At 53.0% G+C, this 22,392-nt stretch overlaps 1 protein-coding gene across 5 annotated transcripts in view; it reads left to right on the plus strand.

The window, feature by feature from the left end:
* Positions 1-22,392, plus strand: part of SIPA1L3 (signal induced proliferation associated 1 like 3) — a 310,996-nt gene that overhangs the window by 256,358 nt on the left and 32,246 nt on the right. For all 5 annotated transcript variants that reach the window (XM_010385697.2, XM_030942700.1, XM_010385698.2 and 2 more), the window contains 2 exons: positions 5,799-5,917; positions 8,015-8,442. In XM_010385697.2, the coding sequence (XP_010383999.2) occupies positions 5,799-5,917; positions 8,015-8,442 (547 nt within the window). The remainder of the gene's footprint in view (positions 1-5,798; positions 5,918-8,014; positions 8,443-22,392) is intronic.

Raw genomic sequence — 22,392 nt, forward strand, 5'->3', positions numbered from 1 at the left:
GAGCCGAGACCGCGCATTGCATTCCTCGGAGACAGACTGGCACTCCGTCTAAACAATAAAAAAAGAAATCATTGTGATGTCTAGAATGTATTCAAGACCCAGAAAAAAGGTCAGGCACAGTGGCTCACACCTATAATCCTAGCACTTTGGGAAGCTGAGGTGGGAGGATTGCTTGAGGCTAGAAGTTCGAAACCAGCCTGGGCAACCTAGCGGGACTCTGCCTCTACAAAAAAAAAAAAAAAAAGAAAAATAGCTAGGTGTGGCAGTGCGCACCTATGGTCCCAGCTGCTCAAGAGGCTGAGGGGTAAGGATGGCTGCAGCTTGAGGCTGCAGTGAGCCATGATCCACTACACTCTAGCCTGGGCGACAGAGCAACACCCTGTCTCAAAAAAAAAAAAAAAAAGGTAGTTCACTAAAGATGGGAAGGATCAGGCTTCACAGCAGATGTAGGGGTTTGCCCAGCCCCAATGGAGCGAGCCATCTTAATAACAGCCACACGGTTTTGTGGACTATCCAGTGTGCAGCGCTGCACATGCGTTCGTGTTTAGTCGTCTCAGGAACGCGACAGAGTAGGCACTGCGACTGCCCCTGGTCAGAGAGGAGGACGATGAGGCACAGAAAGGTTGTCACTTGTCCCAGGTCACTAAGCGGGATATGAACAGAACCCTGTTGGGTCCCAGGACCCCCCCCATAAGCTCCACCCACAAACCCTGACCCACAGAGTGTGAGCGTTTCCCAGGCCTCAGAGCACCCAGGTTGGGAAGGTACCTCCAGGGTCACTGGCTGCCCTGAGACTGTGCCTGGCCCAGGGTTTTAGTGTATCTCTCACGCTGTCCCCTGCCCAGCATGTCGAGGTTGCGGTAGGAAGGCCAGCAGGTCACTGAGGGCTGATCCAGAGAACCAGGATCAGGGCTTGCTGAGGGCAGAGCCAGGGCAGGAGAATGCAGGGGCAGCCAGGATGGGGAGGAAGCTGGCCTTCCAACCTGTGCATGCATTCAACTGACGATGCCACCAGGCTGGGCACCAGGGATACCGGATGAGCCAGGCAGGCATGTTTTCTGTCTTCTTGGAGCTGACAGTCTGGTGGGAGAATTGGATAATAACAGGGGCATGATGATGATGAAACATCAACAGTAATGCTGAGTGTAATGTGGAAACTAGGCCGGGCGTGGTGGCTCACACCTGTAATCCCAGCACTTTGGGAGGCCAAGGCAGGAGGATCACTTGAGGTCTGGAGTTCAAGAGCAGCCTGGCCAACATGGTGAAACCCCATCTCTACTAAAAATACAAAAATTAGCTGGATGGGGTGGCAGGTGCCTGTAATCCCAGCTACTCGGGAGGCTGAGGCAGGAGAATCACTTGAACCCAGGAGGCGGAGGTTGCAGTGAGCCGAGATTGTGCTGCTGCACTCCGGCCTGGGCAACAAAGCAAGTCTCTGTCTCAAACAAAAAAAAAAAGTGGAAACTGTCATAGCCTGCAGAAAGACATTGACAGGGTTTGGAGGGCATCTCTGAGCAAATCACATTTCAGGTGAGGCTGGAATAATGCGAAGAAGTCAGTGGGAATGAGAACATTCCAGGGAAAGTGAACAGCTAGTCAGAGACCCTGAGGTGGTGGTGACGAGGCCCATGTGGTGAGAACTGAGGTCAGGGAGGGGACAGGGGCAGAGTATGTGGAGCCTCGTGGGCCACAGGGAGGCCATTGTCCTGTACTAAGAGTGGGACAGGAGCCGCAGGTCTCAGTCTTCTGTGCAGAGGAGGGGCAGGATTCGACTTGGGTGTTCCAAGGGCCCCCTGGCTACAGATTACTGTCAGGTGGGGTGAGAGCAGGACCAGGTGGGGACAGAGGAAGGGGGAGATACACGGTTCTGGATATAGTATTTTAAAGGCAGCATTAACCAAATTTCCTGATGATGCCTAGTTGTGGGCATGAGAGAAGTCAAGGATGCCACAGGGGTTTTGGCCACAGCAGCTGAAAGGAGAAGCCATGAACTGAACAGGAAAACCGTGGGAGACGCAGGTTTAGGGGAAGGTACAGCCCTTGACCTTGGCCTTAGCCATGTTCGGTGAGAGTGCCCAACAGATACCCAAGTGGAGATGCTGCAGGGCATCTGAGTTCGAGTCTCAAGTCAGGGGCAGAGGTCAGCCCAGAGGCAGAGCGCTGGAGTTGTCCATTGTCCGTGGTTTTTGAGGCCAGATGTGACTGTCATGGGCTTTGCTCTGTATAAATGTGGTTTCCCAGCGTGACTACCTGCCTCCCAGGGAACCAGCACCTTCTGGGCATATAAGGATGTCCCAAAGAGGTAAACCATCAATGGAGGCAGGGCAGGTGGACAAAGAGGCCAGCCTCCCCACTTTCTTGCATCCGTGGCTCCCCAGTGAAAGCCACACAGGCAGTGACACCCTCAACTGAGACTAGACGACGTCCAGCCAGGCCATTCTCTGCAATGGCCCTGAGTGCTCTGCCCAGTCACCCAGGCCACCTTCCCCAGCAGGAACCTGGGCCCGAGAGTACCCTGGGCTTGCACCAGAGGTGGCAGTGTTGTGGTTGCGGGCTCAGGGTCCCACAGGCCTGGTGGGCAGTTCTGAGTTGGGCATGTGCTTGGTGTGTGGCCTCAGCAGTGACCTCCTCCCCCTTAGCCTCAGGTCCCCTGTAGTGGACATTCTAGGTGTCTCTCCTTCCAGGGCAGTTTGGCGGGGGTCCAGTGAGATAATGCCGTCGAAGTCCACGGCCCATCATTAGAACAAGGCCTCCTGCCTACCAGGTACTCACTCTTTACCACTGCCAGCATTGCTGTTGTTGGTGAAGCCCAGGGAGGAGGCAGGGTTTGACAGCACGGGCACTAAACCAGGCCAGCCTGAGCCCCACGTCCTGTCTGGCCCTTTCCTACTGTGTGACCTTGGACCAGCTGCTTAACTTCCCCGAGGCTTGTTCCACATCTATTGGAGATGCTCCTGATACGCACTTCACAGCGGTACTGGGAGGATACATCAGGGTGATGTATGCAGAGTGCTTACGGTAGCGCCTGACACAGAACACACGCTTAATGGGAATTATCATTATGTTAATGATCTTGAATACCGTAGTGATCAAAAGTCAGCTTTGGGGTTAAACCACCAGTGTTCAGCTCCTCAGTTAGTGCATTTGTAATTTCCATAGATAATATCTAAATGCCCTCCACTGGGGTTGGTCAATTTTTATTTATTTATATATACATATATATATATATATATTTTTTTTTTTTTTTTTTTTTTTTAGGCAGAGTCTTGCTCTGTTGCCCAAGCTGGAGTGCAGTGGCACAATCTCGGCTCACTGCAACCTCCACCTTCCGGGTTCAAGCGATTCTCCTGCCTCAGCCTCCCGAGTAGCTGGGACTACAGGCATGTGCCATCACACCCAGCTAATTTTTTTGTATTTTTAGGAGAGATAGGGTTTCACCATGTTGATCAGGCTGGTCCTGAACTCCTGACCTCAAATGATCCCCCCATCTTGGCCTCCCAAAGTGCTGTTATTACAGGCATGAGCCACGCCTGGCCAATTATTTTTTTTAAGGTCAACAAGATACTCGGTTCAGGCATACTGACTAGGCTGGAGAGGTTAAACCAGTTGACATCCACAGCAGCTGCTACTCTTTTTTTTTTTTTTTTTTTTTTGAGCCAGAGTCTCACTCAGTCGCCAGGCTGGAGTACAAGGGCGCGATCTCGGCTCACTGCAGCCTCCTCCTCTCAGGTTGAAGCGATTCTTTTGCCTCAGCCTCCTGAGTAGCTGGGACTACAGGTGCACACCACCATGCCCAGCTATTTTTTGTTTTTTTTTTTTTTAAGTTGAGATGGGCTTTCACCATGTTGGACAGGATGGTCTCAAACTCTTGACCTCATGATCTGCCTGCCTCAGCCTCCCAAAGTGCTGGGATTACAGGCGTGAGCCACCGCGCCCTGCCTGACATCCACAGCAGCCGCTACTCTTTTTGTTTTTGTTTTTGTTTTCTTTGAGACGGAGTCTCGCTCTGTCGTCCAGACTGGAGTGCAGTGGCCAGATCTCAGCTCACTGCAAGCTCTGCCTCCCGGGTTTACGCCATTCTCCTGCCTCAGCCTCCCGAGTAGCTGGGACTACAGGCACCCGCCACCTCGCCCGGCTAGTTTTTTGTATTTTTTAGTAGAGACGGGGTTTCACCATGTTAGCCAGGATGGTCTCAATCTCCTGACCTCATGATCCACCCGTCTCAGCCTCTCAAAGTGTTGGGATTACAGGCTTGAGCCACCGCGCCCGGCCTTTTTTTTGGTTTTTTTTTTGTTTGTTTGTTTTTTAATTTTTTTTGGGTTTTTTTTGTTTGTTTTTGCAGCCGCTACTCTTAAACCCACTTCACCTTTGGACCAGCAGTTCCAACAGTAGAACTCTCTGTCCCATACACAATCCTACACTTGCTCAAAGTCACATGTAGAGGGAAGGCCATTGCAAGACTGTTGAAGCTAATGTAAATATCCATCAGTAGGAAACTGGCAGGTCATTGATGTATATTCACTTGGTGCAATACTCTTAGGGTAACATCACGTTCAATTATGTGAAGACCTATTGCGAAGATATAAAGAGAAAAGCAAGTATAGATATATTACAAAGTGAAAAATTAAGTTGTAGGACAGTGTTTATTATGATTCCATTTTTGTTCTTTAAAAAAGTTATGGGCCGGGCACAGTGGCTCAAACCTGTAATCCTAGCACTTTGGGAGACCGAGATGGGTGGATCACAAGGTCAGGAGTTCGAGACCAGCCTGGCCAAGATAGTGAAACCCCGTCTCTACTAAAAATACAAAAATTAGCTGGGCGTGGTGGCCAGTGCCTGTAATCCCAGCTACTCAGGAGGCTGAGGCAGGAGAATCGCTTGACCCGGGAGGCGGAGGTTGCAGTGAGCCAAGATCACACCACTGCACTCTAGCCTGGGTGCCAGAGCAAAACTCCGTATCAAAAAAAAAAAAAAAAAAATTATGTACATATAACCAACAAAGGATTACTACCTTGCGTATGTAAAGAATTGCCAAGGCAGGTGGATCACGAGGTCAGGAGTTCAAGACCAGCCTGGCCAATATGGTGAAACCCTGTCTCTGCTAAAATTACAAAACAATGAGCTGGGCATGGTGATGCTCGCCTGTAATTCCAGCTACTCGAGAGGCTGAGACAGGAGAATCACTTGAATCCTGGGCGGCGGAGGTTGCAGTGAGCTGAGATCACACCACTGCACTCCAGCCTGGGCGACAGAGCGAGACCCCATCTCAAAAAAAAAAAAAAGTCAAACTCATAGAAAAATGGGTGAAGGAGGCCAGGCATGGTGGCTCACACCTATCATCCCAGCACTTTGGGAGGCTGAGGCAGGAGGATCACTTGAAGCCAGGAGTTCAAGACCACCCTGGATGCCATAGCAAGACCTCAAAAAAAAAAAAAAAATTAGCCAAGCATGGTGATGCACACCTGTAGTCCTAGCTACTTGGGAGGCTGAAGTGGGAGGATGGCTTCAACCCAGGAGTTCGAGGTTACAGTGAGCTATGATCATGCCATTGCACTTTAGCCTGGGTGACAGGGATGGAGGGAAATGGGATATTGTACGGCTTCATTGAGGCTCTCAGAACAGTGTCTGGCACATAGTATGTGCTGAGATGTATTCTCTGTTACTGAGTGTTGAACTCCAAGGCATAAATTGATGGGGTCATGCCCTGGGTGAGCAGACAGGCTGGCAGAGGGGCCGGATTCTTTAGGCCCTGGCCTGAGTCACTCCTAACCACTGGTGTGTCTCCTGTTTTCCTACAGAGCCTTTGTGGCATGTGCCCGCCCAGGCCAGGCTCTCAGCCATAGCCGGAAGCAGCGGGAACAAGCACCCGTCCAGGCAGGATGCAGCAGGCAAAGATTCCCCCAACAGGCATTCCAAAGTGAGTCTGAGCAGCACCCTGCCCCACCTGGGGAGCCAGGCCTACCTGGGTGTGGCCTCTGAGCTTCACACTTGGGCACATCCTCCACCTCCACCACCTTCCACTCAGCTGAGGGGTTGAATACTTGGTCTGGAGTTGGAAACAACCAGGTTCACATTCTGGCTCCAGCCCTCGTCAGCGGTAATCTTAGGCAAATCTCTTTACCTCCTCGAGCTGCAGTTTTCTCTTTGTTCCATCAGTCATGGTAAATCAGCTGCCGTAACAGACAGCCCCGAATCTCAGTGACCTTATACAGTGGAAGTGGATTTCCCTCTCCTGTAACAGTGCAGTGCAGGTATTCAGTGAGCATCTACCCACCATCCACATGGTGATTCAGAGCCCAGGCTCCCTCCCTCTTGTGACTCTGCTCTTCCTCAGAGGTTCCAAGCCCTCTGCTAGGTCCTTGCATCTTTCCAGCAGTGGAGGTGAGTGAGAGAAAAGATCACGTGGGAGGTGTTTTTTAGCCCAGGCCTGGAAATGGTATGAATCACTTCCATTCCATCACGTGGCCACACCTAACTGCAAGGGAGGCTGGGAAATATAGTCTTACATGTCCCAGGAAGGCTAGTAAATGTCCTGTGTGTCCAGGAGGAGTAGATGGTTTACAGGGGCTCTTGGCAATCTCTTTGTATCCATTCATTCAGTGGGTGTTTCACAAGCCCTTACAACACTCCAGGCATTGGGACCATGATGATGAAGAGGACAGACCAGCCCTGTCCTCAGCTAGCTGACTTCCCAGTGAGGGCAGCAAGCAGTAAGAAGATAAACAGATCTGTTGTACAAGAAAAAGCGCGGGCTGGGTGCGGTGGCTCTCGCCTGTAATCCCAGCACTTTGGGAGGCCAAGGCGGACAGATCAGCTGCAGTCAGGAGTTCGAGACCAGCCTGGGCAACCTAATAAAACCCCATCTCTACTAAAAATACAAAAATTAGCCAGGCGTGATGGCAGGCACCTGTAATCCCAGCTCCTTGGAAGGCTGAGGCATGAGAATCACTTGAACCCAGGAAGCGGAGGATTATACCACTGCACTCCAGCCTGGGCAACAAAGCAAGACTCCACCTCAAAAAAAAAAAAGAAAGAAAGAAAGAAAACGCACAGTCCAGGGGACAGAGTGACAAGCACTGCAGCTCGAGGATGACATGATCAGAGAGGGCCTTTGAGGGGGTGACCTGTGAGCAGAAACCTGGAGTGAAGGAAGGAGCAGCCCACGAAGATCCCTCAGGGAAGAGCATTACAGGCAGAGGGAGCAGCAGGTGCAGAGGCCCTGAGGGGGAGTGCCCAGTGTGTTCAGAGAACAGCAAGGGGGCCACCATGGCCGCAGCAACGTGATCGGGAGGGAGGGGAGATGACGTCGGAAACCGGGACCCAAGCATCAAAGCCCCACGGGCCGTGGTGGGAACTCTCACTTGTGCCTGGAGTAAGATGGAGCCACAGGTGGGGGACATAATCTAACTCAGGTGTTCCCAGCCTCCCACTGGCTGCGCATGGGGAATAAACGGGGATGAGGGTGCAGAGAGACCAGGGAGGAGGCTGCTGCACTGGCACTGGGGAGGGGACAGGACAGGCATGGACAGGACCAGGCGGAGCCGTGGAGCAGGAAGTGACAGGTCCCGGATCTGTGTTGAGGACACGGGCAGCAGGGTTTGCTGTTGGGCTGGACGTGAGTGAGAGCAAAAGCGGGGTCAAGGTGAGTCCACTGCTCTTGGCAGGGGCAGCTGAAAACATGGCTGGAGTCACTGGGACAGGGAAAACGGTGCCGAGCTCAGTCTTAGATTCTCTGAGTCTGAGGTGTGGGAAGCACGTTCTGTGCGTGATGTCATTTGTTCCTCCGAGCAGCCCCGTTAGGCAGGCTTACTATCACCCTCCATTGTACAGATGTGGAAACTGAGGCAAAGGGACAGTAAATCACTTGCCCAAGGTAACACAGCCAGTAGATGAGAAGCCAGGATTTGAAGCTGTCTGGTCCCAGGGTTCAGGCCCAGGCGGAGAGAGGACCCAGCGAGGGAAGATGCACCCCTGCCCTGGAGTCTGGGAATGACACGCTTCTCTTGCCCCTCAGGGAGAACCTCAGTACTCAAGTCATTCCAGCAGCAACACCCTCTCCAGCAACGCATCCAGCAGCCACAGCGACGACCGCTGGTTCGACCCCCTGGACCCCCTGGAGCCGGAGCAAGACCCCCTCTCTAAGGGTGGCTCCAGCGACAGTGGCATCGACACCACCCTCTACACCTCCAGCCCCAGCTGCATGTCCCTGGCCAAGGCTCCACGGCCCGCCAGGCCACACAAGCCCCCTGGAAGTATGGGCCTTTGTGGCGGGGGTCGCGAGGCTGCCGGGAGGTCCCACCACACAGACAGGCGGCGGGAGGTCTCCCCTGCCCCCGCAGTTGCTGGCCAAAGCAAGGGCTACCGACCGAAGCTGTACTCCTCCGGCTCCAGCACCCCCACGGGACTGGCAGGGGGCAGCCGAGACCCGCCAAGGCAGCCCAGGTAAGCTCTTGAACCTAGTCTGGGTTCTGGCCACCTTCCACTTCTGCCAGTTCTACTTCTAGGGTCCTGATGGTGGGGTTCTCCTCCCCAGAAACACACTCACAGATGCATGCGCCTAGTCACTGGTTTGCTGACAGAATTGGGGTGCTCATGGACCTCTGCCTTACTGCCCATCCATCACCCTTCAGGGACCCCAGGTGGAGGGAAAGAAACCCCTGGCCTTCTGTCTCTCTGTTTTCAACAGTCTCTGGTTCTCTCTGACCCTCTGTCTCTTTTTTCTTTGCTCTCTGCTGAGACCAAAAGTTTGTATGCTTTCTCAAGGGTCACAGACTGTATCTGTTAGAGTGCATTTGACTGGAGGCAATAGGAAACCTGACCCACTATGGCTTAAACAAGTAGAGGTGTAACAGTCCCCTGACATGAAGTCCAGAGAGGGCAGAGCCAGGTTAGTGATGCGGATCATGGAGAGCCTCAAGGATTGGCGCTCTGTATCTCCCTGCTCGGCATCTTTACCGTGCTGGCTCATGTCTCCCTGCCTTGAGATGGAGCTGTGGTGTCTGGCGAGTGGCAGTCAGTGGCAGAGAACAGAGGGAAAGGTGGCAGCCTTCAAGCACCTTTCCCTTTCTATGGCGAAAGCAAACACTTTCCCAGAACCCCTTTCAGCAGCTGGCGTCACGGGGCCATCCCAGCTACAAGGAGGTCTGGAAGGTCATGGTTTGGCCTTCCAGGCTCTACAGTATAGGGCAATGGTCCCCAAAGAAGCCCTTGAAGGCTTGTTCAGCCCAGCTGCTGGGCCCCACCCAGCATTTCTGATTCAGTAGGTCGGAGCGAGAGACCTGAGAACATGCATTGGTGTTTTTTGTTTGTTTGTTTGTTTGTTTTTTGAGATGGAGTCTGGCACTGTCGCCCAGGCTGGGGTGCAGTGGCCGGATCTCGGCTCATTGCAAGCTCCGCCTTCCAGGTTTACGGCATTCTCCTGCCTCAGCCTCCCGAGTAGCTGGGACTACAGGCGCCTGCCACCTCGCCCGGCTTGTTTTTTTTTTTGTTTTTTTTTTTTGTTTTTGAGACGGAGTCTCGCTGTGTCGCCCAGGCTGGAGTGCAGTGGCGCGATCTTGGCTCACTACAAGCTCCGCCTCCCGGGTTTCCGCCATTCTCCTGCCTCAGCCTCCGAGTAGCTGGGACTACAGGCGCCCGCCACCGCGCCCGGCTTGTTTTTTGTATTTTTTAGTAGAGACGGGGTTTCACCGTGTTAACCAGGATGGTCTCGATCTCCTGACCTCGTGATCCGCCCGTCTCGGCCTCCCAAAGTGCTGGGATTACAGGCTTGAGCCACAGCGCCTGGCCTGTTTGTTTGTTTTTTAGATGGAGTTTCGTTTTGTTCACCAGGCTGGAGTGCAGTGCTGCAGTCTTGGGCTCACTGCACCTCCACCTCCCAGGTTCAAGCAATTCTCCTGCCTCGGCCTCCCGAGTTGCTGAGATTACAGGTGCCCACCACCATGTCCAACTAATTTTTGTATTTTTAGTAGAGACAGGGTTTCACCATGTTGGCCAGGCTGGTCTCAACTCCTGACCTCAAGTGATCCGCCCACCTCAGCCTCCCAAAGTGCTGGGATCACAGGTGTAAGCCACTGTGCCTGGCTGAGACTGTGCATTAAGTTCTCAGTAGATGCTGATGCTGCTGGTCCCAGGAACCACGCTTTGAGAGCCACTGGTAGAGAGGCAGACGGGAGTAAGAGAGAAAGAGGAGGCATTGGCCTGGAGCTGTGGCTCACGCCTGTAATCCCAGCACTTTGGGAGTCCAAGGCGGGTGAATCACGAGGTCAGGAGATCGAGACTATCCTGGCCAACATGGTGAAACCCCATCTCTACTGAAATACAAAAAATTAGCCAGGCATGGTGGTGGGCACCTGTAGTTCCAGCTACTCGGGAGGCTGAGGCAGGAGAATCACTTGAACCCAGGAGGCAGAGGTTGCGGTGAGCCGAGATTCACCACTGCACTCCAGCCTGGCAAGAGTGAGACTCTGTCTCAAAAAAAAAGCAGGCATTGGCCAGCCAGCAACCTGGAGTCCCAACCACACACACCGACGTTCTGATGGAGGCGATGAGCCACCTTCCAGAAAAGGGCACAGAGATGGGAAAAGTATTCCACACAAACAGAACTCGGCCTCATCCTTGGACCCCCTTAGGGTGCTATGACCCCAGCAGGGCTTGCTGTGCTGTAGTGTTCAGTGCCAGCCCCTGAGTCCACAGCTCCACATCCCTTCCTGACCATGCCTGAGGTGGGCTAACCTGAATCCCCGATACCTGTCAGGGCTCAGAACCTGGTTGGTGCAGGGATCTTCCTCTCCTGTGGCTCCCTAAAGCCTTTGCCAGTTCTCAAACCCCAGCCTGTCTCCACACAGGACACCCACACGCAGGCAGCCAACTCAGACTTCTGACCACAGTCTGCAGTAGAATTGTGTCCATCTATACAGAAATATTTATGTTTGAAAAAAAAAAAATGACTTTGCATGGTGGCTCACGCCTGTAATCCCAGCACTTTGGGAGACCGAGGCAGGCAGATCACAAGGTCAAGGGATCAAGACCATCCTGGCCAACATGGTGAAACCCCATCTCTACTAAAAATACGAAAATTAGCTGGGCGTGGTGGTGCACACCTGTAGTCCCACCTACTTGGGAGGCTGAGGCAGGAGAATCACTTGAATCCGGGAGGCAGAGGTTGCAGTGAGCAAAGATCATACCACTGCACTTCAGTCTGGCGACAGAGCGAGACTCCGTCTCAAAAAAAAAAAAAAAGGGTGAAGCAGTGGTTTCCAAAATAATTCTTAACCTTTGTGTGATACACTTTGATCCAGTCTACTCTATCTAAAAATGTTTAATGCCAATCAATCCCCACTCAAATGATGTCATGGCTTACAGTGTTCTTTGACAGATTTGAAAACTGCTGTGTTTGAGTGACTGTAATGTCAGCACTTCCCCGGGCACACCGTGATCCAAGGATCTCCTTGCGTCAAAGAGCCAAAAGAAGGGCTAAAGGAGGAAAGAGGAGATAGAGAGACTGTCTGAGAGTTTTAGATCTCTCAGTTCATCTCCCTAGAGAAGTGGCTGTTTGTTTTTTAGAAGCAGGGTCCCGCTCTGTCACCCAGGCTGGGGTGCACTGGTACAATCATAGCTCACTGCAGCCTCGAACTCCTGGGCTCAAGTGTTTCTCCCGCCTAAGCACCCCCAAGTAGCTGAGACTACAGGTGCGCACCCCCAGGCCCAGCTAATTTTTTAAGTTTGTTAGTAGAGAAATGTTCTCACTGTGTTGCCCAGGCTGGTCTCAAACTCCTGGGCTCAGGGGATCCTCCCACCTAGACCTCTCAAAAGTGCTGGGGATTACAGGCATGAGCCACCACACCTGGTGGTGAGTACCTCTTAATGTTTTGAACACATGGGCTCTTTTGAATGGCTCATTCATTCATTCATTCATTCCATTCATAAGTATTCTTAGGGATTTGCTCTGTCCCAGACACTGTGCTGGGAACTGAGAGAAATCACAAACACATTTGGATGAGGCCCCCAGGCCTCCCCACCGTCCAATGAGGGAAACAGATGAGAATCAGACTGTCACTGAGACGAATGAATAACTGTGCCCACCGGGGTCGAGCGCGGTGGCTCACGCCTATAAACCCAGCACTTTGGGAGGCCAAGGCGGGAGGATCACCTGAGGTCAGGAGTTCAAGACCAGCCTGGCCAACATGGTGAAACCCCTGTCTCTACTAAAAATACAAAAATTAGCCAGGCATGGTGGCGGGCGCCTGTAATCCCAGCTACTCGGGAGGCTGAGGCAGGAGAATCGCTTGAACCTGGGAGGTGGAGGGTGCAGTGAGCCGAGACTGCGCCACTGCACTCCAGCCTGGGGAATAGAATGAAACTCCATCTAAAAAAAAAAAAAAAACAACCAATGCATTCACTCCAGCCTGGGTGACAGAGGAAACTCTGTTTCAAAAATTAAATAAATAAATAAATAAAACACTGGGGGGGAGGGGGGAAACCTGTCCCACGAAGAGGGACATGGGGCCAAGAAAGTACACCAGGGGTCTCAGGTCTCCGTTGTGGTAGCCCCTGTTCCAGGCACGGAACCACCACCTTAGTGAACCCAAACAACTGGGAGGATTTGAAATCCGAGACATAAAGACAGCCAGGCCTAGAGTAGACTGTGGCTGAGATGGGAGGGTGGGTATGAAATCATCCTGTGTCTAAGGAAAGGATCTGCTGAACCCAGAAACGGAATGAAATGGGAGAGGAGCCCGCTGCAAAAGAGGGCCCTGCGGTTGGGAGCTTTAATTTGCATACAGACAATTGATGCTAATTGCAAATCATTCTTATCTACTCATTAAGGCTGCTTCCTGAAGTTTTCTCCTAGGCAACCAGGCTTGAGAGTGGCGCAGCATTTCCCAAAATGGGGTGCTTGAGGTGATTTGGGTGGTGCGGGGAGGAAAATATTTTATTTTAAATGGATATATGCTTGCTTTAATGAGTATTAGAAAAAACTGTTTGCAACTCACCCCCTGATTTTACAGAAACCACCTTGGACAAGTCAAGGAGAAAATAAAATGAGTTGATTTAAAGAAATGTATCCAGGCTGGGCTCCATGGCTCATGCCTATAATCCCAGCACTCTGGGAGGCCAAGGCAGGTGGATCACTTGAGGCCAGGGGTTCCAGACCAGCCTGACCAACATGGTAAAACCCCATGTCTACTGAAAATACAAAAATTAGCCAGGCGTGGTGGCGCATGCCTGTGGTCCCAGCTATTCTGGAGGCTGAGGCGGGAGAATCGCTTGAGCCCGGGAGGCAGAGGTTGCAGTGAGCTGAGATCAGGCCACTGCACTTCAGCCTCAGCAACAGAGCAAGACTCAGTCTCAAAAAAAAAAAAAAAAAAGAAGGCCGGGGGCGGTGGCTCAAGCCTGTAATCCCAGCACTTTGGGAGGCCGAGGCGGGTGGATCACGAGGTCAGGAGATCGAGACCATCCTGGCTAACCCGGTGAAACTCCGTCTCTACTAAAAAAATACAAAAAACTAGCCGGGCGAGGTGGCGGGTGCCTGTAGTCCCAGGTACTCCGGAGGCTGAGGCAGGTGAATGGCGTGAACCCAGGAGGCAGAGCTTGCAGTGAGCTGAGATCCAGCCACTGCACTCCAGCCCGGGCGACAGACTGCGTCTCAAAAAAAAAAAAAAAAAAAGAAACATATCCATGTGGATAAGAGTGTGACCTTCAGTGTCAGCCCACCTGCATTCAGTCCCTCCCTCAGCCACTTCTTGGCTGCGTACTCCCCAGGCAAGTGACTGAACTTCTCTGGGCCTCAGTTTCCTCATCTGTAAAACTAGGGATAAACCACATACTTACCTCATAGGGATGTGGTGAAGATTGAATGTACCCTTGAAACAGTGCTTGGACTTGAAGACTGCCTGTCGGAATCATGGGGTATGAGGGGGTATTTGAAAAACACAAAAATGAGGCCTTGCCTCAGATTCACAAAATCAGAATATCTTCCCTGGTCCAAGCCCTGTTACAGGCAGTGTTGGGGACACAGCAGTGACTGAGGGAGTCCCGGTTGTGCCTGACAGATGCATTCCCAGAGACAGCCCAGAGGGGTCAGGTCAAGATGGGGGAGGCCCAGGCAGAGGGGTCAGGGTCAGGGTCGGGGACCCAGGCTGAGGGGTCAGGGCTGGAATACAAGGGAACCAGGAAGAGGAGTCAGGGTAAGATGAGCGGGCACAGGTAGAGGGGCCAGGGTGGAATGGAGGGGGGCCAGGCAGACAGATTGCGGCAATGATGGAGGGGTACAAGAAACGTGGGAGCCCAAAGGGGGCCTCCCCTAACCCAGTCGTGGGAGGGGCCGCCCTGTTGCGGGAGAGGCTTTCCTGGAGAAAGAGTCTGAGCTAGCCAGGGGAGTCAGGAGGGAAAAGCAGTCCAGACAAAGTGGCGACTCCCACCGTCCGTCTCACCCCGCCTCACTCCATTGGCCTCCCACAGTCTTCCATTTCAATAGGCGCAAGTTCCCTGGATGGTCACGGAGCCACCTGCTTGGAGTCAGACCTGGGTTCAAGTGGGCACACATGCCTCCACCTCCCATGGCGGCCACACTGTGCTGTGCACTGGGCGACCCAGCAGCCCCCGCGTGTGCTGTCGTCACGTGCTCCTGGGCTGGAGTGACAGCCTGCTCCCCAGCCTCTGCCTGGAAGGCAGGCACCTGTGTTTGAACAGGCCTGGCACAAGTGCTCAGTGACGGCCCGGTGTCAATCTCCACAGCACGCCGTGGCATAGAACTTGGCATTTATTCACGCAGCGAGCGCCTGCTGTGCACCGGGGCCTCTGCAGGGAGCTGGAATGGTCAGACCAGACCCCGGCCATCCTGGCACGGACGGAGGCGCATGGGAAACAGCTAGCAAATAATGCCAAAAGCCAGGAATGAATTGTGCCAGGGGACAGCCTTCAGAGACGGGTGGGGTCTGAGGGTGGATGGGATGCAGGGCTGGAGGAGGTGTCAAATCTAGCCTAGGGCCAGGGATAATGTCCCCGAACAAGGGTCAGGAGGGTCACATCTGCCAAGGATGAGGGGAACAGGGAGGAGGGAGCGGATGAAGAGGAGGGGGGTTCAGTGGGGCTGGAGAGACATTCATCTGGAATGCAGTTATACGGATGTTTGCTCTGTTTTTTAAATTGTGTGTATATATGCAACATATATCTAGACACACACACATTCTGGGCCTCAATATATGTTGTGAACCTCAATATGTATATATGCAACTATATATATATACACACTAGGTTTTTTTAAAGTATGCTGAATTTCTCATTCAGATTAATGTATATATAACTATTTACCATTAAAAAAACAACCAGGGCCGGGCGCGGTGGCTCAAGCCTGTAATCCCAGCACTTTGGGAGGCCGAGACGGGCAGATCACGAGGTCAGGAGATCGAGACCATCCTGGCTAACACGGTGAAACCCCATCTCTACTAAAAATACAAAAACTAGCCAGGCGAAGTGGCGGGCGCCTGTAGTCCCAGCTACTCGGGAGGCTGAGGCAGAATGGCGTAAACCCGGGAGGCAGAGCTTGCAGTGAGCTGAGATCCGGCCACTGCACTCCAGTCCGGGCGACAGAGAGAGACTCTGCCTCAAAAAACAAAACAAAACAAAAAAAAAACAACCAGAAGGGAAAGATGAGGCATGGAGGAAGTATGTCTATGAACTGGAGTCGCATGTGCAGAGCCCCTGTGGTGGGGAGGAGGGTGGCATCGTCAGGCCACTGAACACAGGCCCCTTGGCTCAAGTATAGAAATTGTGGCTGGGCACAGTGGCTCATGCCTGTAATCCCAGCACTTTGGGAGGTCAAGGCAGGAGCGTCACTTGAGGCCAGGAGTTTGAGACCAGCCTGGGCAGCATAGACCCACCTCTATCCCCCAACCAAACTGCTTTTTTTTGGGGTGGGGGGGATGGAGTTTCGCTCTGTTGCCCAGGCTGGAGTGCAGTGGCGCAATCTCAGCTCACTGCAACCTCCACCTCCCAGGTTCAAGCGATTCTCCTGCTTCATCCTCCTGAGTAGCTGGGATTACAGGCTACCACACCCGGCTAATTTTTGTATTTATAGTAGAGACAGGGTTTCGCCATGTTGGCCAGGCTGGTCTCGAACTCCTGCCCTTGGGTGACTCACCCACCTTGGCCTCCCAAAGTGCTGAGATTACAGGCATGAGCCACTATGCTTGGCCAAAATTTTTTTTTAATTAGCTGGGTATGGCAGTAGGCTCCTGCAGTCCCAGCTACTCAAGAGGCTGAGGTGAAAAGATCACTTGAGCCTGGGAGTTTGAGACCGCAGTGCGCTGTAATTGCACCACTGCACTCCGTCCTGCGTAACTGATTGATACCCTGTTGATCAATCAATCACTCCATCCTAGGTGACAGAGCAAGACCCTGTAGGTAGGTAGGTAGGTAGGTAGGTAGGTAGGTAGGTAGGTAGGTAGGGCAGTCAATGGGAGGTTGGGGAAGTCAGCGGTGGCCAGAACATTCAGGGCCCTACCAGCTCCTTTATGGAGTTTGGATCTCATCTTAAGAGCAGCGAGGGTAATGCGGGTGGATTTGTGTTCCAAAATATGGTGCTGGCGGTGAGACAGGAGGCAAAGTCTGAGGGGGCTGAGGCTTGGATCTGCATGGGAGGACGTGGGCCTGAGCTGGAGGACAGAGCAATTGTGGATGTGGCGGCAGGCGGCATTGCCAGGAAGTAAGCCAGGAGGGAGATGCAGGCCCGGGGCACAGCCAGCAAGCCATGTGAGAGTCCAGGGTGACTGCCACGTGTCTGGAGACTGCTGTGGCCTGGGAGCGCCTGAGGCGTTTGTGAGAAGAGGAGGCAGGGTGGGGCAGCCAGGGGGGACTGATTCTTCCAGTCACTGACCTTTGCAGTGCCCACTCTGTGCCAGGTGTCTTTCCAGACACAGCGGTGCAGCATGCCTCCCTTGTGGAACTGTCATTCTCCTGGAGACAGGACAAGATAGACAGATAGCCGAACCACCATGGAGTGTGCCGGGAGGTGATAAGTGCTAGGGAGGAAAGGCAAACAGAGCGGGTCTCTGGGAAGGCTTCTCGGAGGAGGTGATGCATTGTAGGAAGCCAGGGTGAGATGCAGGCAGTGGAAACAGATGTCCAGACCCTGAGGGTGAATTTATTCGCAGTGCTCCAGAAATGGTCAGGCAGCCAGAGGGGCTGAAGCAGGTGTCACGGGGGAGAGTGGCAGGAGGTCAGCATAGCGAGGTGGCAGGAGCCTGGTTCTGGTGGGCATATTGACCACAGTCAGATGCTGGGATTTGGTTCCAAGGGACATGGGAGCCATGGGAGGCATTTGAGCACATCATCTGACTTAATGTTTTTAAAAAGATTACTGCGGGCTGGGCGCGGTGGCTCACACCTGTAATCCCAGCACTTTGGGAGGCTAAGGCAGGCAGATCACTTGAGCCCAGGAGTTCAAGACCAGCCTGGGCAACATGGCAAAACCCCATGTCTACAAAAAAATTAGCTGGGTGTGGTGGCACAAGCATGTTTGGGAGGCTGAGGTCGGAGGATTGCTTGAGCCTGGGAAGTGGAGGCTACAGTGAGCCGAGATCACATCACGGCACTCAGCCTGGGTGACAAAGTAAGACACTATCTCAAAAAATGATAATAATAAAATGTAAAAATAAAAAATAGAAAAGATCACTGTGGGCTACTCTGGAGAGGACAGACTATCTTGGGCAGCGGGAGGATGGTGAACAACATTCAAAGGCTGCCAGGAGAGGGATGGGTCCTGACATGCCCAAGCAGGGAGCCCCCACCCACTCCCTTCCCCGGGCTACGGCCCTCGCCGTGGAAGCCGCTGCAGCCTGTAGCAGCTTGTGCCCATCGATGACCTCACAGATGCTCCCTCCAGACATTCGTCATGGGAGCCCAGCTGCCAGGCATGCTGCCAGGCGCCAGCACCTGCCGTGGGCACCGCGTTGGGCTGAGTGATCCTGGGCAGGCAGCCACCTGGCCCTCGCCCTCTCCTGAGGCAGCGCGCACTCCCAAGCTTTCTGGGCTTCCAGAGCAATTTGTCAGAGCTGTTAGGAGCAGTCAGAGGCTCTAGGCTCCACGTGGAGCTGACACAGCCGGGCGTTCCCAGGCAGGCAGGAAGCACGTGGCCTTGCTTCCCCAGGCTGTGCCAGGAGTCCCTGGGATGCCCTTCTGGGGGCACAGCCCTGAAAAATAATCTGAGGGCCTGAAGATCCACCGGGGCCCACCCTGCCCATGTTAGGTCACCCGAGACCGAGACCTCCTCAGGGAGTCACAGTCACAGTCAGCTTGGGAAGAGGAAGCCAGGGAGCCAGGCAGAGATCTGTGGGCAGGGAGCAGTGCAAAGGTCCCGAGGTAGAAGCGTTTCTGGTGTATTTGAGGAACAGCTTCTGCATGGCTGGAGCAGAGTGAAGGAGAGGGAGTGTGGAGGAGCTGGGGGCAGAGAAGAGAGGGGGGCAGATGGGGGGCCCTGAGGGGAGGGCTCTGGGTCTTACCAGAGTGAGGTGGAACCCTGAGAGAGTCCTGATCTGATTCTCATGTTCTCAGGATCTCTCTGGCTGTGTTTTGAGGCTGGGGAAGGATGCAGGAGGGAGAGGGAGCCAGGAGGAGGCCGCTCTGATGACACAGGTGGCAGTGGTTGGTGGAGGTAGTGAGCAGTGTGGCTGGATTGGGATTTCTGTTGAATCTCTCGCCTAGATCCTCTCTCTGTCCACTTCCTGAAGGCCCGTTGTTTCTGCCCCGCAGGCCACAGGGTGATGTGGCCACTCACGGCTCCTACACTGGAGCATAATTCCAGCCACACGCAGAGACAAATTGGCTCTTCAGCCCACGACACATGTCAGGGAGAGAAAGCAAGACTGGTCCGGAGTGAAGGCCAAGTGGCTAGGGGCCCGCAGGGTGTGTGGGTGAGCAGTGTGACTTCAGGGCTCTGCTTCTGGCTGCCTATGTCTGCATCCCAGCTCCACCTTTTACCCCAACTGTGTGATCTCCATCAGCCCCCTTAGGTGCTCTGAGGCTCAATGTCCTCATCGGTAAAATGGGGGTAATAATAGGATCTGTCAGCCAGGCACAGTGGCTCATGCCTGTAATCCCAGCACTTTGGGAGGCTGAGGCAGGCAGATCACCTGAGGTCAGGAGTTTAAGACCAGCCTGGCCAGCATGATGAAACCCCACCTCTACTAAAAATACAAAAATTAGCCAGGTGTGGTGGCGGGCACCTGTAGTCCCAGATACTCGAGAGGCTGAGGCAAGAGAATCACTTGAACCTGAGAGGCAGAGGTTGCAGTGAGCCAAGAGGGTACCACTGCACTCCAGACTGGGTGATAGAGCTAGACTCTGTCTCTCAAAAAAAAAAAAAAAAAAAAAAAAAAAAAAAAAAAATAGGATCCATCATCTAAGGTTGTGAGGGTGAACTGAGACCATGAGTTTAAAGCACGTATTACAGGGCCGGAGACATAGCTGGGCTCAAGTGTATCAGCTGCTGCTGTGTTTTATTCTCATGTATTATGTATTAATATTTATCATTAACAATTGTTGTCACTGGGAGTACAGAATGGTGGTTAAAAGTATCATCTCTCAAGCCAGACTACCTATGTCTACGTCCCAGCTCTTATCCCCCTATAGCTACATCATTTGGGGCAAGTTATTTCATCTCCCTGGGCCTCAGTTCCTGGGCCTCAGTTTCCCCCACCTGGAACATGGGAGTGGTGGTAGTTCCTGTCTCGGGGTTGCCACGGCGGCTAAGTGAGGTGACACATATAAGATGCTTAGAACAAGACAGGCAGCTTCCACAGGCTCGGAGTGGTCAGCACTATCACTGTCACGGCCACCTACTGTGCCACTGCTCCTCTTCCTGCAGGCAGGGACCACAGCTCGCTCTCTGAGAGCCTGTCACCCACCCAGGACCACCCGTCAGTCCCCTTCAGAGTCCCCAGGCTGAACAGACCAAAAGCATTGCACACACTTATGCAGCTGGTATGATTTATCTACCCAGCCTCTGGTTTTTCAGCTTTTTTGAAAGCATAAATCCTTCGACTCCAACAAAATGTTAAATGCTCTCCTAAGCTGTCAAACAGGTAAATGCATAGCCTCTCTGGTTGAAGGTGAGGATGGGAGCACAGAGCAGGATGCCTGCCCCTCCCCTGCTACCACCAGTGCTGTCTGAGCCCAGAGCCCAGGGACCCCACCACCACCTCCCTGGGACCTGCAGCTCCCTGGTTCCTCCTCAGGACTCAGTGCTGAGCACTTAGCACATAGGATCTCATGAGGCAGGTGCTGTCGTTGCCTCATTTCTCAGAGGAGGAAACCGAGGCTCACCGAGGGGAATAGACCCCATCCAAGTTGGCCAGTGCATTGACTGGAGCCAGGATTGGAACCTGGGTCAGGTGGACAGCAAAGCCCACACTATGCTGCCCCAGTTTTCAAGTTGATACTGAGGCTTCAGGAGGACGCATGGGCACACCGGCGCTCCAGAAAGAATGTTCAGGCCGGGCACTGTGGTTCACGCCTGTAATCCCAGCACTTTGGGAAGCTGGGCGGGCGGATCATGAGGTCAGAAGTTCGAGACCAGCCTGACCAACATGGAGAAACCCTGTCTCTACTAAAAATACAAAAATTAGCTTGCGTAGTGGTGGGTGCCTGTAATCCCAGCTACTCAGGAGGCTGAGGCAGGAGAATCACTTGAACCCAGGAGGCGGAGGTTGTGGTGAGCCCAGATTGCGCTACTGCACTCCAGCCTGGGTGACAGAGTGAGACTCTGTCTCAAAAAAAACAGTGTTCACTCTGTCCATTGGCAAGTGGGGTCAGAACTCACACCTGTAATTGCAGCATTTGGGCCAGTTAAGGCAGGGGGATCACTTGAGCCCAGGAGTTCTAGACCAACTGGGGCAATGTAGCAAGACCCCATCTCTAAAAAACAAAGTTTAAAAATTAACTGGTTGAACATGCATATAGTCCCAGATACTCAGGAGGTTGAAGTGGGAGGATCACTTGAGCCCAGAAGTTCAACACTGCAGTGAACTATGATTTCACTGCTGCACTCCAGCCTGGTTGACAGAACAAGACCCTGTCTCTTAAAAAAAAGAACTCCACCGGGCGCGGTGGCTCAAGCCTGTAATCCCAGCACTTTGGGAGGCCGAGACGGGTGGATCACGAGGTCAGGAGATCGAGACCATCCTGGCTAACCCGGTGAAACCCCATCTCTACTAAAAAATACAAAAAACTAGCCAGGCGAGGTGGCGGACGCCTGTAGTCCCAGCTACTCAGGAGGCTGAAGCAGGAGAATGGCGTAAACCCGGGAGGCAGAGCTTGCAGCGAGCTGAGATCCGGCCACTGCACTCCAGCCTGGGCGACAGAGTGAGACTCCGTCTCAAGAAAAAAAAAAAAAAAAAGAACTCCACTAGGCTGGGTGCAGTGGCTCATGCCTGTAATCCCAGCACTTTGGGAGGCCGAGGCAGGTGCATCACGAGGTCAGGAGATCGAGACCATCCTGGCTAACACAGTGAAACCCCGTCTCTACTAAAAATACAAAAAACTAGCCGGGCGAGGTGGCGGGCGCCTGTAGTCCCAGCTACTCGGGAGGCTGAGGCAGGAGAATGGCATGAACCTGGGAGGTGGAGGTTGCAGTGAGCTGAAGTAGTGCCACTGCACTCCAGCCTGGGCAACAGAGCAAGACTCCGTCCCAAAAGAAAAAAAAAAAAAAAAAAAACAGAACTCTCACCTGGTGGAGCAGGCATTAACTGATGCCACTGAGAAATGACCGAGCATGGTGCCTGGCACCTGGCATGGCTCATGGCCCATGGGGTGTTGGGGAGGGGGCGCCCACCCACCTCAGAGGGCTGGGTGGAGTTGCACAGCATATTCATGGAAATTATTATTTTACCAAGGCCATGCTGGGCTAGCAGAGATTGAAGACAGGGACAGTCATGGGAATGCTTTAAGGCTGTAAGCAGCAAAATCCCAGCTCAGTTGGCGGACACTTATTAATTAATTAATTTTTTTTTTTTTTTTTTTTTTTTTTTTTTTGAGACAGTCTTGCTCTGTCGCCCAGGCTGAAGTGCAGTGGCGCGGTCTTGGCTCACTGCAACCTCTGCCTCCCGGGTGATTCTCCTGCCTCAGCCTCCTGAGTAACTGGGATTACAGGTGCACACCACCACACTTGGCTAATTTTTTGTTTGTTTGTTTGTTGTATTTTTTAGTACAGATGGGGTTTCACCATGTTGGCCAGGCTGATCTTGAACTCCTGACCTTGTGTGATCCATTTGCCTCAGCCTCCCAAAGTGCTGAGATTACAGGCATGAGCCACCGTGCCCAGCTGGCCACTTCCTTTTTACCCTGTGCCATTTATACAGTTTAATTAGACTTTTTAGGGTTTTTTTTTGTTTCATT

Source organism: Rhinopithecus roxellana, chromosome 12 (genome assembly GCF_007565055.1).
Source record: "Rhinopithecus roxellana isolate Shanxi Qingling chromosome 12, ASM756505v1, whole genome shotgun sequence".
In the NCBI taxonomy this organism is placed as follows: domain Eukaryota; kingdom Metazoa; phylum Chordata; class Mammalia; order Primates; family Cercopithecidae; genus Rhinopithecus; species Rhinopithecus roxellana.